The following is a 14,475-nucleotide window of genomic DNA, read 5'->3' on the forward strand; positions in this document are numbered from 1 at the left end:
TTGAACATTTATTATAGCTAAATTCCGGTTTTTATTAAAGAAATTCGATTGTTCATGCATATTGCTATTATTAACACCTTAACACTTACTTAACACGAAATTTGATACAACCTGTTTATTTGATTAATGTTAGAAATTAGTAATTTATTTTTCTTAAAGATACCAAGATATATGCCAATTGAAGCTGTTTGTATTAGATTAGATTGTTTGGTACATTTTTGTTTCTTTGTTTGACAATGTTCACAGGATTCGTCTATTATGAGTATGTAGTGTATATCGAATATTTTTGTATCCTTGTTTGATACTGGTCCAAGAGCCACCCTTTAAGTGCATATAAAGTGAACCCTTCTCTGGTTCAAAAATTAAATTTGTTAAAGAAAACACTTTTACATCATAATTCTCCTTTTTCTGAATATGTTGGTTTGCTTGTTTGATTTTGGAATTTCTGTATATAGTATGTTGACCGTTGGGTATAGATTTATGTTTTGTATTTTGTAAAGCAATTAAAACCACTACCTACGTTCTAGAGGGGGCTGAACCCTGCCCTGCCACCCCCTGGCTACGGACCTGGTTTACAATGCGAAAGAAATGACACACGTTTTTTATCTTAATTATTTATTCTGGATTTCAGTCAATAAAATTTCAATACATAAAGCCATTTCAAAGCTTCAAAAGGCGACAAAACGGCCGCAATACTTTAGCAAAACAATAACTCATTTGTTACAATAGTTGACCTTGCCCTATCAAGACAGCTCGATAATCTCGATTAAAAATGTTATCCTCATTCTCATTTCAATAAAGAAAAATGATGCGTTTAAAGTAAACTTTTCAAACGAGAAGGACTAAGCATAAAAAGTTAACGAACTGTTAATTAGTTGAACTTGCAAGCGTACAATTTACAAAGCTAAATTTAGTCTCATTTTCCGTTCTCAATGAGTTCAACTGACTTGTTTTTTAACATGCAGTACAATTTACATTCGTAAGTTGGACACACCAGGAATAGTTTTGAGAAACATGACCGAAACGTGAGTGATTTTCTTTTTCGTACTAATTTTACAGAAATTGCAGAACCGAAGAAACCAAAGGATTGTTTAAAAGGAAACCATGGTTGCGGTGGTTGCTCGTTGGGGCGATTACTTTAATTCTGATAGTTGTGATAACCGTAACTATTGTGATCACCAGTAAAAAATCAGGTAAGGTTAACATCCATTACATATGCTTGTTTCCGAAGATTTTGAAAACTCTCCTTAAATGTGTAAAAAATTGAACCTGCACTTCATTAACTTATAGTACCAAATAAAAGACCTCAAATTCAAAGCATTTTCCATCCTGTATTCTGGAACTTTTAAATGTGTCACGGTAAAACTAAACACAAACAATTGTTGAATGTGGTTTAATTCCGCTTTTCTGTTGCTGAAGGGTGGTCGTTTTGCGGTAAAAGAAATAAAATAGAGCTTCTTTCCAAAAAAACGGCGACAGGCACCACCAAAACTCGAAAATTTTGTAAATGCTTGTACTGTTCATTACCTTGACAACAGTGTTAAGAGTGTTAGTATTACCTACATACATCAGTATTGTGATCTATTAATTTGATTAATTCAGTCGTTCACTTATCTTCCATTAGTAGGTAGGTATAATATAGGAGATTTTGTATATCATATGAAAGTAGGTATACAAAATCTTATCATTGGTTGGGAAAAGTCAAATAAACAACGAAGCCTTTCATTTAATTTAATTAACTATAAAAGATAATTAAAAACAGTAATAAATTTTGATACGTTGACAGGCATTCTAAGAATAACGAATTCCCATCCTAATTTTTTTTGTTATTAGTAATAATTAGAGCGGAGATTACGATCGTTAACAATTTGAACCTTTTTTTTTTTGCAAAAACCTAGCTTTAAAAACGATCTTTTTACGTTGTCATTTATAATGAATAATTAATCAACAATTATCGCTACAATTAGTCGTACATTACAGGATATTGCGATAGCGATTTCTGCAAAAAAGAGAGCAAACGACTGAAACTCCAAATGGATGCCAGCGCAAACCCATGCAATGATTTTTACCAATTTGCATGCGGAAATGTTCACAAGACTAACAACCCTTCGGCGGAATCAATCGAGACGATCTTACAAAACGCCCAGCAAGAAATCGTGCAGATGTACAATGACCCCATTATGGAGGATGACCATTACTCCGTTAAATTTGTTAAAAAGCTTTACAGAGAGTGTATGAACGTAGCGGAAATCGAAAATGATAATTTGGAAACGTTCAAGCAAACTTTGAGTACGGTCGGTGGAGGGTGGCCTCTTTTACTTGGTAACGATTGGAATCAAACCGAATATGATTGGTTAAATTCGACGTACATGTTAAGAAAGTTAGGTTACGAGTTTTCCATTTTTTTGGATTTGGATGTGCGTTCGGATCCCAGAAATGCAACCAAGAGTATATTTCAGGTATAAATCATTACTATAGTTGACCCCAACAAAATTCCTGATAACCCGAATTTTTCATGGTTGAATATATGGGCCTTAGCTCAAAACCACATTTGTACCAAAAATGTACTCGGATTTTAAATGCATAATTATTATAATAAGCTGCCTGAAATTTTAGTAAGAAATTATCCAGTCAAAATTCGCATACCTATCTAATAATTAATTTGGATACCCTAAATTTTTTAACCATTTTTTGTGCAAAAACGAACACGACTTGAGTGACATAAATGTGCTTAAAACATAATATATTTAAACATAACCGAACGTTAAAAGCAGACTTGCACGTCCGCCGACAGCACTCGTGCCCTGGTTATCTTGGAACATAAAACCAGTTAAAATAATGAAGTGCACTTTAAATGACTCAAGAAACATACCTACTACACGCCACGCCATGACATGACACTAACGAGACGCGTGTCAACCGTCTGTACGAGATGTAGAAATTTGCAAATTTTGGAGCACGTGTCGGTCACATCGCCTCAAAAAAACCCAAATCCTCACGGTTCATTGAAAAATACACGGGACATTTATGCAGACTAAGTTTTGGACATGCGCAATTCTCCAGCTCTTTCTGTTATGTCTAAGGGGCTTATTCTCTAACGCGTAACGATGTCGTTACATGGTTATCGTTCGGCAACGACTTTCACTATCTGCATGACATATACCTGTAACATGGAACAGTGATACGGAATATATTCGTACTTTTTCGATTTTTTTTTCGAGCCTCAAAAAAAGGCAGTGTGTAACCTTCCTTTTTTAACAAAAATCGACTACACCAAAATTTCTCGGGAAAAGACTTTTTCTTATTAATTTTGGTGCGTAGAATCCAAAACAAGTCTTACTTTTTCGATTAGACTTCTCAAACAAAAGTTATAGACTTGAAACCAATTTCGAAAGAAAATTCAAAGGGCTGTAACTTTTGAACTAGTAGCCCAATCTTGGAACTGTTTGAAATTATGGATTCTACAGGCCACATTCTATAAGAAAATTTTTTTTTCCGGGTCGATCTGAGACAATTTTTTTTTCGGGCCTCAAAAAAAGGCAGTGTATAAACCTTCCTTTTTTAACAAAAATCGACTACACCAAAATTTCTCGGGAAAAGACTTTTTCTTATTAATTTTGGTGCGTAGAATCCAAATCGATTCGTACTTTTTCGATTAGACTTCTCAAACAAGTTATAGACTAATAATAATAATAATAATATATAGTAGTGCTTTGCAAAACAAAATAATACTTGCACTAGGCAAAACAACATACATCAAAAATATATTATTATTATGTTTCTGTGAATTGCACTATCTAATCTGAACCTTTTTTATTTGAGAATTTTTGCTGTATCTCTAAAAATGAAGTGGTGGTGGGTATTCAAAGGTTTCCGTAAAAAACACCCTGTATCTTCGAAACGGCCGAGTTTTGTTAGTTTCACATGTCGCCGCTAGAGGGCTTTCTTCCACATTCCAACAGAAATGATTAATTTTCTCAAAAAAATTAAATGCATTGGTTTGATTTTTTTTTCATGAGTAGCTATGCGAAACGAAAAGCGCATCTCGATATCTTGTTCCCGAGCTTGTTCCTAACCTAAAATTTAGGCCAAAGAAAACGTTAGACCCTTAAATTTTTGGTTTTTTAAACTAATTTTTCTGAATTCTTTTTTATTCATCAGAATAAAATCACCTTTTTTAAAATATTACAAAATATCGCTAAAAGGTAAGTAATGCTAATAACAAAAGGCATATTTTTGTCACTTATGGATATACAGGGTGGTGACTTGCGTAACGCATCATAGGGATTTCAATGTAAAATTCATAACATGCGATTATTGGCTCCCCAAATTATTTTAGAGCAAAAATGTATTAAAGTTTTTTGTAGAAAAGGAGGTCAATGTTGTTTAAAATGAGGGTGCACAAGGCGTCTCTTCATAAATCAAATGGCTCCCATGAAGGAGAGCAAGAGAACCACCACTGAGATCAGTTGTCAAGGCTGCACAACAGGGGCGGGGGGGGGGGGAGAATGCAACAGGTTGTTAAGTTCATTTATTCATCTTGTTTTTCGATGAAATCAAATACTAATTTTTGGGATTTTTGTAACTGTTCATCTTCTGGGCGTTCTACCGCTTTCTCCGGCGGGAAGTGCATGCTCAATCTTTTGGCGCATATACGATGATACCGCCCTTCCATGGCGATGAGATCGCAGGCGGTGGACAGGCGGCCTACTACCTCGCGATCCCACGTGGTGTCCCTTGATTGGGCAATATTCATGATTTACTGACTGTATTTCAGTGTCATATGGCCTCGTCCATTTGTTTCCTCTTCTCTACTGACTTTCGTTTTTCGTGCTCCGTGTCCGCAGCCTCACCGCAGTAAAAGCAATCTTCTTTAAAGTCAAATTTTTTGTCTTGAGATCGGACAGAGAGTGGAGGATCGGCTTTTGAATTAATTTTTTTTTTAAGAATCGACAACTGTCTCAATTTTGAGGTTACTTACGGGATGAAAGTACACTATGTAATATAATAGGGAGACTCGAGAGAATTTTGTTAAAACTTCCACTTCCACACGGAACTCGACTTGCGACAAAGCCTTTATATCACTTTTGCCAAGTGTCAGCCCTAAGTTTTTGCACAAAATATGGTTAAAAAACCCTTTGCAACCATGTTCCGATCGCGTCTCTAGTTTAATTAGGAGAGGAGATGGTGCAAAATGGGGATGGCGCCTAAATAGGTACCTGGCGCCTAACGCGCAGGGTACATTTTTGGTACATATGTGCTTTTGGGCCAAGGACCCTAAAAAATTCAAGCCAGGAATTTTGTTAGGATCCGTATGGGCATATTATAAGCTTAGCTCTTAAAATTTCCTAGGTTAGGATACCTTTTGATTTAGACGAGGCGACAGATAGCGTTTCGCACAAGAAGTCAAACATTAAAAAAATCGCCTTGGCGTTTGGTATCAACACGACTAGTGCTACAAGAGAGCTTAAGAGACTATTCGAGTTTGCAGAAGACATCACGGATGTAAGCTGGTAGACCTTGCACGATGATATCTGAATTTATATCCTACAGCAAATGTTAGACCACCGAGGTTTGTCGATCTACCCAATCGTTACCATAAACGAACTCCAAGAAATGCTACCATTTATAGAATGGCACACGTTCATTAACACAATAGCCGGCCCGTTGGCCCAAATATCTAAAGAAAATGAGATCATGGTGGTGGAAGAATCCAGCTTGCGTAAGCGCTTCGATTTGCTCCGAAGAACACCAAAACGGTGAGAATCACTACTCTTTAAGATTACCTTTAAAATTCTGTACAGCACGCTAGCCAATTACATGATGTGGAAGGTTATACAGGAGGCCCTCCCTTACTTGTCTCCTGTGATGCAAGATTTGCTTTCTGAGGACGACGTTAAAGAATCAAGAAACCAATTTTGCCAACAGGAAATTGAAAAAAGGTTTTTGCTCACATTTAAAACATTTAAAACAGCGCTCCAATTTAAGATTCATCACTAACCCTATCGATGTAATGTACGCTAGGAAGTACGCACCTAAAAGTAAAAAGGTCGCAATTGAAACGCTAATTACAAAGATTCGTGAGGCGTTTGTAACTTTACTATCAAACGTAACATGGTTGTCAACGGATGACAGACAGAACGTGGAAGAAAAGGCGAAACACCTGGAAGTGGCCGTAGCCGAAGTGGGCGATTACTTTGACGATTCAATACTGGAGAGCGTCTCCGGAGATTTGGTACGATCATGTTGTATAAACACTTAGGACGTTCAACAATTTCAGACGCTTCCAAAATCGGAAAATTTCCTCAATTTATTGGCGGCGCTTAACAAAAACTTCGTGAGCCAAAACTACGCAAAAGTCACAAAATCAAACACACCACGTCGTTCCTTTGTTTTACCGTACGACATCTACTACTACGCCGAACTCAACACCTTACGTAAGTTGCGAAGGGGTAAGAATTAAATTTTAGATCATATCGTAGGTGTGCCAACGGTACAAATGAAGATTCAGAATTTTGACATGGAACAACCGAAGTACTTCCAATACGCGAATTTGGGAAAAGATCTCGGAAAGCAGCTCAGCAGCCTTTTGAAGCTCTCGGCGAGCTTTTTCGATAGACTTGGCAACAAGATCGTGGGGTGGGCGACGCCAACTTCCGAAAACTATGGGAAATTATCGGAATGTCTCGTACACGGCATGCAAGATTTCAAAAAAATTACTTTCGATTTTATGGTAAGTGCAGTTTACGGATCACTTTTACGTATGTTCAATTTTAGCTGCTCGAAATGCAAGGAAGTATTTCCGGGGTAAAATTAGCATACCACTCTTTTATTCAGGATCAAGAAGATGTCAGTCTTGAAGGGTTGGAGTATAACTCCAGGCAGTTATTCTGGATATCGTCGGTCGGGTGTTTTGCCAACAGTACGGAAGAATACGATTTGAGTTACCTGCCGGATACGAGGGATTTACCTAAAAATCTTGTGTATGCTACCGTGCGAAACAGTCGGGAATTTGCGGAAGATTTTAACTGCGAAAAGGACGCTCTTATGAACCCTGTTACTAAATGCCAATTGATATAACGGGAAGTTTATTCGCTGTCGTACGACAGTGGGATTTGACAAAGCAAAAGTGTGATACTTAATGATACGTAAAGTTCAATTTTTACATTCCCTCCAGATAATAGGCATAGATGTAACCCAGACAGTGTCTTTATTCATAACTGATAGATTGTTATAGGCACCGTGTGTCTGTTGGGAAATAGACTTAATTATAAAACGTGTGAATGGATCTACCTGTTGAAACTTAATCAAAATTAGTTACACATTCAGAGTCGAAAATTATCAGTAATTTCTTCAAATCCACTTTAAAATAGTAATCATTAATTTATTAATTAATTTCATTTTTAGTTCAAGGCAAAACTTTTTATGATCGGTATCAGGAAGTCATTTTTATTAGATAAGACACGAGCAAGATAAAATGTGAAAATTTCATTACCTTTTGTTATCATTGTCGAGGGGACTAAAAAAGTTTACTTTATATGATCGTTGTTCGTGAGAAGAGGGGGGGGGGCTAAAATAGGGTGCATTAACGCGGGAAAGAAGGTGTCAATACTTTAATGCAAAATTGCACCGTTAGGGATAGGGGTGGGTTACCTTTAATGATAGTTTTTAAAAGCTGGGTGGGGTAGAGTAAAGGATTTGTATTCCATCTTTTCCAAAATTGTGTCCCTCTAAATATCAAAAATCGGTTAAAAATGGTATAAAAATTGTTGTATTAGAGAAAGGAGTGAATTGTCTATTTTTCGTTTGGCTTATTGTGTCTCTCAGTATAAAAAATCGATTTGTATGTGAAACATGCAAAACAAGGTGTGAAAAATCAAGGAAAAATTGGTGATTTACCTTTTATGCCCATTGAAGGGAAGGGTGGGTTAGGTGGTTGGGGGGGAGGGGGGAGTCACAGTAGATTTGCATTAGGAATCGTATTTAATCTTTTCCGAAAAGTTGAATTACCGATTACAGGTAGGAATAGATTGCTTTTGTATATTTTTCCCGGGTAAGGTCTTTTTCTGCCTGTCAACTGTGTCTCCCAGCGAATTTTATAATAATAAATTAAACAAATATAGCAAACGAGCTCTTGCATGTGCAAAACCAAATTTTAAACCTGATGTTAGTTTTGCTTTTATTTAAAGTGTATATGTATGACATTTCGTTTGAATGCCTCCATAAATAAGAAAGTTGGCACTGCGCATGCGCAAAACTAAATTTTGAAACTTGTGTTAAATTTGCTTTTATTCCAAGTGGCTATGTATCAAATTTTATTTAAATCCCTCCATAAATAAGAAAGTTTGCACTGCGCATCCGTAAAACCAAATTTTAAAACTGGCGTTAAATTTGCCTTTATTAGAAGTGGCTATGTATCAAATTTCATTTAAATACCTTCATAAATAAGAAAGTTTGCAATTCGGTCTGTAAATGGGGGAGATGCGCAAAGGGCACTGTGAATGCTGGTCGATTAGGCTCAACTTTTGGAATTGTGTTTTATATGGCTAAAGCTATGCGCATATTGAATTTCATGCAATTCGGTTCATAACTAACGGAGATGCCAAAATGGCCTACTTTATTTTTTGGGCTACATTGTCAATTCACGAACTCCGATCTACAAATTTGTTATAGAATCCACCTGCAAAATTTCATCGTAATCGGTCCATTCGTTTATGAGTTATCGTGCTAACGGACGGACAGACGGACGGACGGACAGACACAACAAAATTATAAACTCGCTAGGAGCTCGTTAATAAACATGAGTCATTAGGGATAGGGGTTTATGATCAGTTTGGAGGGGAAGGGGGCTAACATATGGTACGTTAGGGAATTTGATTCTATTGTCAAGTTGTGGTTTCTCAATACCAAGAAAGATTTATTTTAATAAAAGAGAGCAAAGGTTGATACATTGAAGGTCAGTAGGACTAAAAAATACCTGTTCATGGTCAAAGGCTAAGAAATGGTACATCAGAGAATTGTAGTCGTTTTTTGCTAAAATTGGGTCTCTCAATACAAAAAAATAATCTTTATAAAAAACAACGCAAAACAAAATAATGTAAATGTAAATTAAAGTTACCCATTAGGGATGGGGAATGTATTTATATCGTTCATATATAATCATTGTTTATGCTAGAGTAGGGTAGAAATCTTATTTAGTGTTTGTGCAAATTGTTTCTCTATCTAATAAATTATTATTATTTTAGTTTAAATGTGTCTGTCAATATGTTTTTATGTAGTTTGGATGTTTACGCAATTTTTTTTTCTAAATGGTTATTGCTAACTTCATGAGAGTGTAATTATGACAGTAATAAGTACTTACTCTGTGTAGAAAATAAATTTCTTGAAAATTTTTCTAATTTTATAGTGATAGATAAAGTGTGGATTTTTGAGACTTTTTAAAGATTCGTTTGAGCTTAAGCACTACAGATCATAGACAGTCTACAGGGTGTAGTAATTAGAGGATCGAATTTTCCAATAAATTATGTATGGCTGGTGGCACTGTAAAAGAGTCAGTAAGTATTTGGTGGAAGCGATCGTTTTTATAATTATACGCCCATGAACTGTATATACGGAGCGACCTCTGGGAATCGGTGTGGCCCCGTCCGCCCGGTTATCTTAATTAGGGCTACGCGATTAAGATTGCTAATTAAGCAATAAGTCATCTCCGTATCGTGGGATTTGTTAAATATGTAGACAATTCAGTGAGTGATAGTAGTATACATTTCAGGAGGATATCGTAACTCTGATTGATCCTTAACAAAAAAAAAGATTACTTAATTACTAGAAGCCACCTTGAAAAAGTCGTAAATTAATCAGTAACTATCTAAGTAGGAAGTAAGTAGTGTTTAGTAAAAAAAGTAAATTCGTTCTCCGAGTGATTTTCCGCGGGTAGTTAATCCGGGGGAAGTTTTGAAGAGATTCAGTCGAGAATTACCAAGAGATTTCACGTAGTTTCGTCACGAAACAATTTGGTTGGAGCTTTGCCAGAGTGAAAGTTTAGAGTTAGAGCGAATTGATTCCAACGTCAGTTATTTGTTTCTGCTAAAGACAAGGTTTATTTTATAAAGAAAAGACGATAACTTGAGGAGTTGGGTGGGCGAATTACCGTGGCGAAAAAGGACAGATCAATTAAACGCGCCAGTAGCATATTTTTGGCCGCTACAAAGGGGCTATTGCTTATTGCAATGGTAAGCGATTCTAGCGCGTATGCAACAAAAATTTGCTGTGGTTAGCAGGTAGCACAGATACCATCCGAACACATGCGCATGCCCGATTATGCCCAAAAGCTTCTTAGCTCTTTCCTTTATCTAAGAATATGTGTACCAAATTTGGTTCCAATCGGTTCAGCCAGACCCACATCATCAAAATTTTGTTTTATTCGCATTCCTGATGCTTCAAAACTTGGATTTTTTACCCCAATGCAATACCGTGCGAGTGGTAAAAAGGGGATTGAACTTTGTCATCCACATTCGTAACCAATAACATTGTACTAATCGCTCGCAGTTGAAAGAGCGGTAACAAAACATAGGGTGTAAAATTGTTACTTAGTGAATGTTTTCCCTGGCAGATTCAGAAGTCGTCGTGTTAATAAAATTTTGCTTGACTGTCACCTAGAAATACAAGGGTTAGCCGTTAAAAAAAAATGCTAGTGATTTTGATATACATATAACCATTAAATCTAACTTTATGGGGAAGGTTTCGAGTATTTATTAAATATTACCTTCTGGTTATCATTTAAAGTTAGTTTGTTCATAATTCAAGCACGAAGGCTATGTAAATCATAAGTTACATTGGAGCTTAGCGTTTGAGTTTACATATGTTGATGTTCTTTCCATGTGTTTCGGAATGAAAATTTTGTCCTTGCCAATCAATTAACTTGTGTATTTATTGGAATCCATTGTGCGACCCAGATACTTTTGATCTCAGATTTTTCTTCTCGTGTCCAATAATTGTGTTAGGTGTTAACGTAGTTTTGGAATTTTCAGCAGTTAACCGAGGTCACTGAGTCTCTCAAATTATTAATTTAAAGTCAATATTGGGATTTTTCTGAAATGAACGAGTACGAGAAGAACTTATAACAATTCTACAAGTTTCAATTTTGATTTGTTTGAGATAGCTGGACAGGTGTCTTGTTGGTGGTGTAGTTTTGCCGCATATCATTGTACACAGCAATATATCTGTAAGATCTTAAAATGCAATAAAAAGTTTTCAATAGCTTTATATCGGGTTTCTAGGGCTTCCGATCGCGTTCTTATAATCCTTGAGGCCCTTCCTAGAGTTTTATATATCAATCAATGCATTTAATGATTCTGCCCAGTTTCAAAGCTCTCTAGGCCATTCTTAGCATACTATATGACCAGAAATGTTACCTTAGCTTAGAAAAGGGCCTAAAGGCACATGGGAAAGCGATAGAATGCCCTAAAATACCCTGCAAAGTTTTCTGTGGCGGCTATCAGTTCATTGCTCTGAATAACTTTCGAATTTCTATGTTTGTTACATTTCTATGTTTGTTTGTTGACGTGTAAATTTGTTGTGTATACAATTGTTATTTACAAATAAAAAATGAATTAATGAATGAATGCTTTGCTTTGATTCTAAACCGCTCCAGGAAAGATGAAGCTCTCACATACTCTACATAGTTCTGGAAAGAATATAAAAATATTTAAAACGGTACTGGAAAGTTCTGGGCGACAGGAAGTTTTGAGACAGGTTTCAAATTATTAAAGACGTCAGAAAAGCTATTTCGAGAAGTTCTCATCGCCTTTCCAGAATATTCAAGCATTTTTGGGAAACGGTCTGGGCGCTTTCCAAATCTCTGTGGCCTTTCCTTAAATGTGGTCCAGAACCTTAGAGCCCCTTCCTAAAGCGTTTTAGGTCTTTTAAATCCAATCCTTTTTCCAGAGCGTCGTAGACACTTTCCAAAGCTGATACTCATACTTTTCACTGGTAGCGAAAAAGAGAAAGCTGCTAAATTTTTATTTTGCCGACCGCGGCAGAATAATTGTGGCACATGACGGCAGGGTTAGCTTCATCATGTGTTAGGGGAAGGTTGAAGGTTAGTACATGGTACTAAAAAAATACCATGTACTAACTTTCAACCTTCCCCTAACACATGATGAAGCTAACCCTGCCGTCATGTGTGTCACAATTATTCTGCCAATGTAGGGCATATTATAGTTTTGGATACGTAGATAGTTAAAATGCCACTTTACACAAGTGTGGGTGGTCTTCATTTAAGATTGATATACAGAGTGTTTATTCCATTTGAGACATCTGTGACCGTAGGTAGAGTGCTATGTAACTTTTTACATATATTTTATATTTTAATCATTCGTAGGGAGGTGGCTTTGGAATTCAAGTACGATTTTGTTATAGGCTTGTGCGAGTCACGATCATGAGAGAGATAAAATTCCTCGACGGTGTCGTACGGGTTGAAAAATGACCAAACACATTCGTTCGCTGCCCAAGAAGTGATATCATACATTTTTCAATGACCACGTATATTCAAAAGATGACAAAATAGTTATTTTCTACTGATTTCATTGAGAAAACTTTGAAATTTTTTAACATGAAGTCAAGAAGTGAGGTTTTGAAAGCAAAATACATAATACGTGACTGAAATGCGCTCACGTAAATCGTTGAAAGATTACACCAATGCCTTACCCAATGGGCAGATTCGTTTGCATTAGATTAATTACTTCATTTCAACACTTTTTGACTTCCGCAAGTCGGCCTGTCTACAATGTGTTAATATAAATTACCAGTAAAACCGCAAAAATAAACGCGGGGAAAATCTCAACCGTGCAAAGATCTATTTTGTCGATAAAATAATTGATCTTCTGTACGATTAGCTGCTAGTTGTATCAAAAGTAACAATAGTGACAAGTACGAACGAACTTATCGAAGTGAATGTAATTGACTGTGTGTTACATTGAATACCACGAGGAAATTGAAGTTAAAATACTGCGCTGATTTATGTATATTTCGAATTGGAACGTGATTGCTCCATTCGCTTCTTTACGCACAACAGCTGCTCTTTTGTAAACCTCCAAATTGATCGCTCCCGCAAATTTACGCCGTTTTTAACTTGTAAAGGTGAGATGCGGTAAAGAGGTCAAAATTCCCATTACCATCGCACTATAATTCATGGAATAGTATTATTGTAAACTATATTTATTGTTGAAAGTATCAATACTATAGGAACTATACATAATATAATACACACAACGTCGTAGTGTACCTACAGATATTCTTCGGAATGTAACTTTTAGCTGCTTTGAAAATATGGACAGAAGTTAACAATGCAAATGCATAAATAATTTCGCCTTACCGCATTCTTAAAATCACACATAGTAGGTACCTACCTATTGTAATAGTTTATGCAGGTAGGAATATGTAATTTCATGAGTTGGAGACTTTCCCGAAGTTTTTTGTATTTCAGGAACAATTACTGTCCGTTTTGGTACCAACAAAGAAACTATTTGAATTTATCATTATCCGTTTAAAACTTGTATTGCGTGTTTGTAATACCTAACAGTAAAACACTTCCTATCACCGTGAATACTAAAAAAACCTTTTCAACAGTTAAAGAGCTTCAAATGACAGCGTAATTGGCAAAGTTTAGTTGTACACTAGTGACGGTTTTTGTAATGACCGCTCAAAATCTTATTACATTTTTTACACTTCAACAGAGAAAAACATCTTTCGCATTATATGCAGACATGAAAGAAGTAGAAATTCGATAATTGAAACCCGCTACAAAATAAATTATAATTGATTGAGCAATAATTACTCTTCAATTTGAACAAAACATCTGGCAAACATGCAAAATGCCACGCACAATAATCATTACAACGGTTAACAAACTAACGTTAGTAAAAGTCTTTTTTATTAAAATTCGTTTCTCGACTACCAAGTTGTGACAGAAGACAAATGTCAGCGAGATACCCACTACTTAACGTAAGTATCTGAATGATATCATCACACCATTTACAGTAACAGCACGTAATAAATATTACTATTCAGGAGCATAGCGAAGGCTATTTAAATGTACTTCATCCGTCCGATTTTAGAAAACTTCGTGTTGGATTAAACTCTTGAAACTTGATTTTGTTGATACAAGTGCTTCTGGATTATTACTGGTAATGAATTGTAATTAGGTTGGCAATTAATCTGGATTCGGTTCGGTTTTGATGTTTGTTACCTACTACGCAAGTTTCCTTAAAAGTTAACAAAAATGTGGCACCTGCCTATAAATCTAACATTCCTAATTTAGTTTAAAACACATCTTAATTTTAACAGTAACAGCAACAGAAATTTGGTATTTTTAGTAGTTTGTTAAAATCCCCGTCCAAGTGAACTAAAATACAGTTTTCCAATGGCATTCGTCGGTTGATTATATAGTTTTAAATGCTTAGGTTATTAAAGAAGAAA

The 14,475-nt window shown here is 35.9% G+C and overlaps 2 protein-coding genes across 5 annotated transcripts in view; one reads left to right on the forward strand and one right to left on the reverse strand.

Moving 5' to 3' along the window:
• Window positions 1-14,475, reverse strand: part of LOC116160495 (protein prickle-like) — a 316,299-nt gene that overhangs the window by 130,260 nt on the left and 171,564 nt on the right. The window lies entirely within an intron of this gene.
• On the forward strand, window positions 730-7,509 carry LOC116160499 (endothelin-converting enzyme homolog). The gene is made up of 10 exons (XM_031473712.1): window positions 730-1,025; window positions 1,069-1,193; window positions 1,981-2,459; window positions 5,353-5,505; window positions 5,554-5,759; window positions 5,805-5,942; window positions 5,989-6,235; window positions 6,281-6,437; window positions 6,483-6,733; window positions 6,778-7,509. The coding sequence occupies exons 1-10, from the start codon at window positions 1,015-1,017 to the stop codon at window positions 7,078-7,080; spliced, it is 2,070 nt and encodes a 689-aa protein (XP_031329572.1). The 5' UTR covers window positions 730-1,014; the 3' UTR covers window positions 7,081-7,509.

This window comes from Photinus pyralis, unplaced genomic scaffold, assembly GCF_008802855.1.
Source record: "Photinus pyralis isolate 1611_PpyrPB1 unplaced genomic scaffold, Ppyr1.3 Ppyr1.4_LG1, whole genome shotgun sequence".
Lineage (NCBI taxonomy): Eukaryota > Metazoa > Arthropoda > Insecta > Coleoptera > Lampyridae > Photinus > Photinus pyralis.

What these genes read in the sequence shown, in the direction of transcription:
- LOC116160499 (XM_031473712.1), top strand. An exon ending in TTGCAGAAGACATCACGGAT is followed by an intron (nt 5,506 to 5,553) that starts GTAAGCTGGTAG and finishes TATATCCTACAG; the next exon opens with CAAATGTTAGACCACCGAGG. An exon ending in CAACAGGAAATTGAAAAAAG is followed by an intron (nt 5,943 to 5,988) that starts GTTTTTGCTCAC and finishes CTCCAATTTAAG; the next exon opens with ATTCATCACTAACCCTATCG.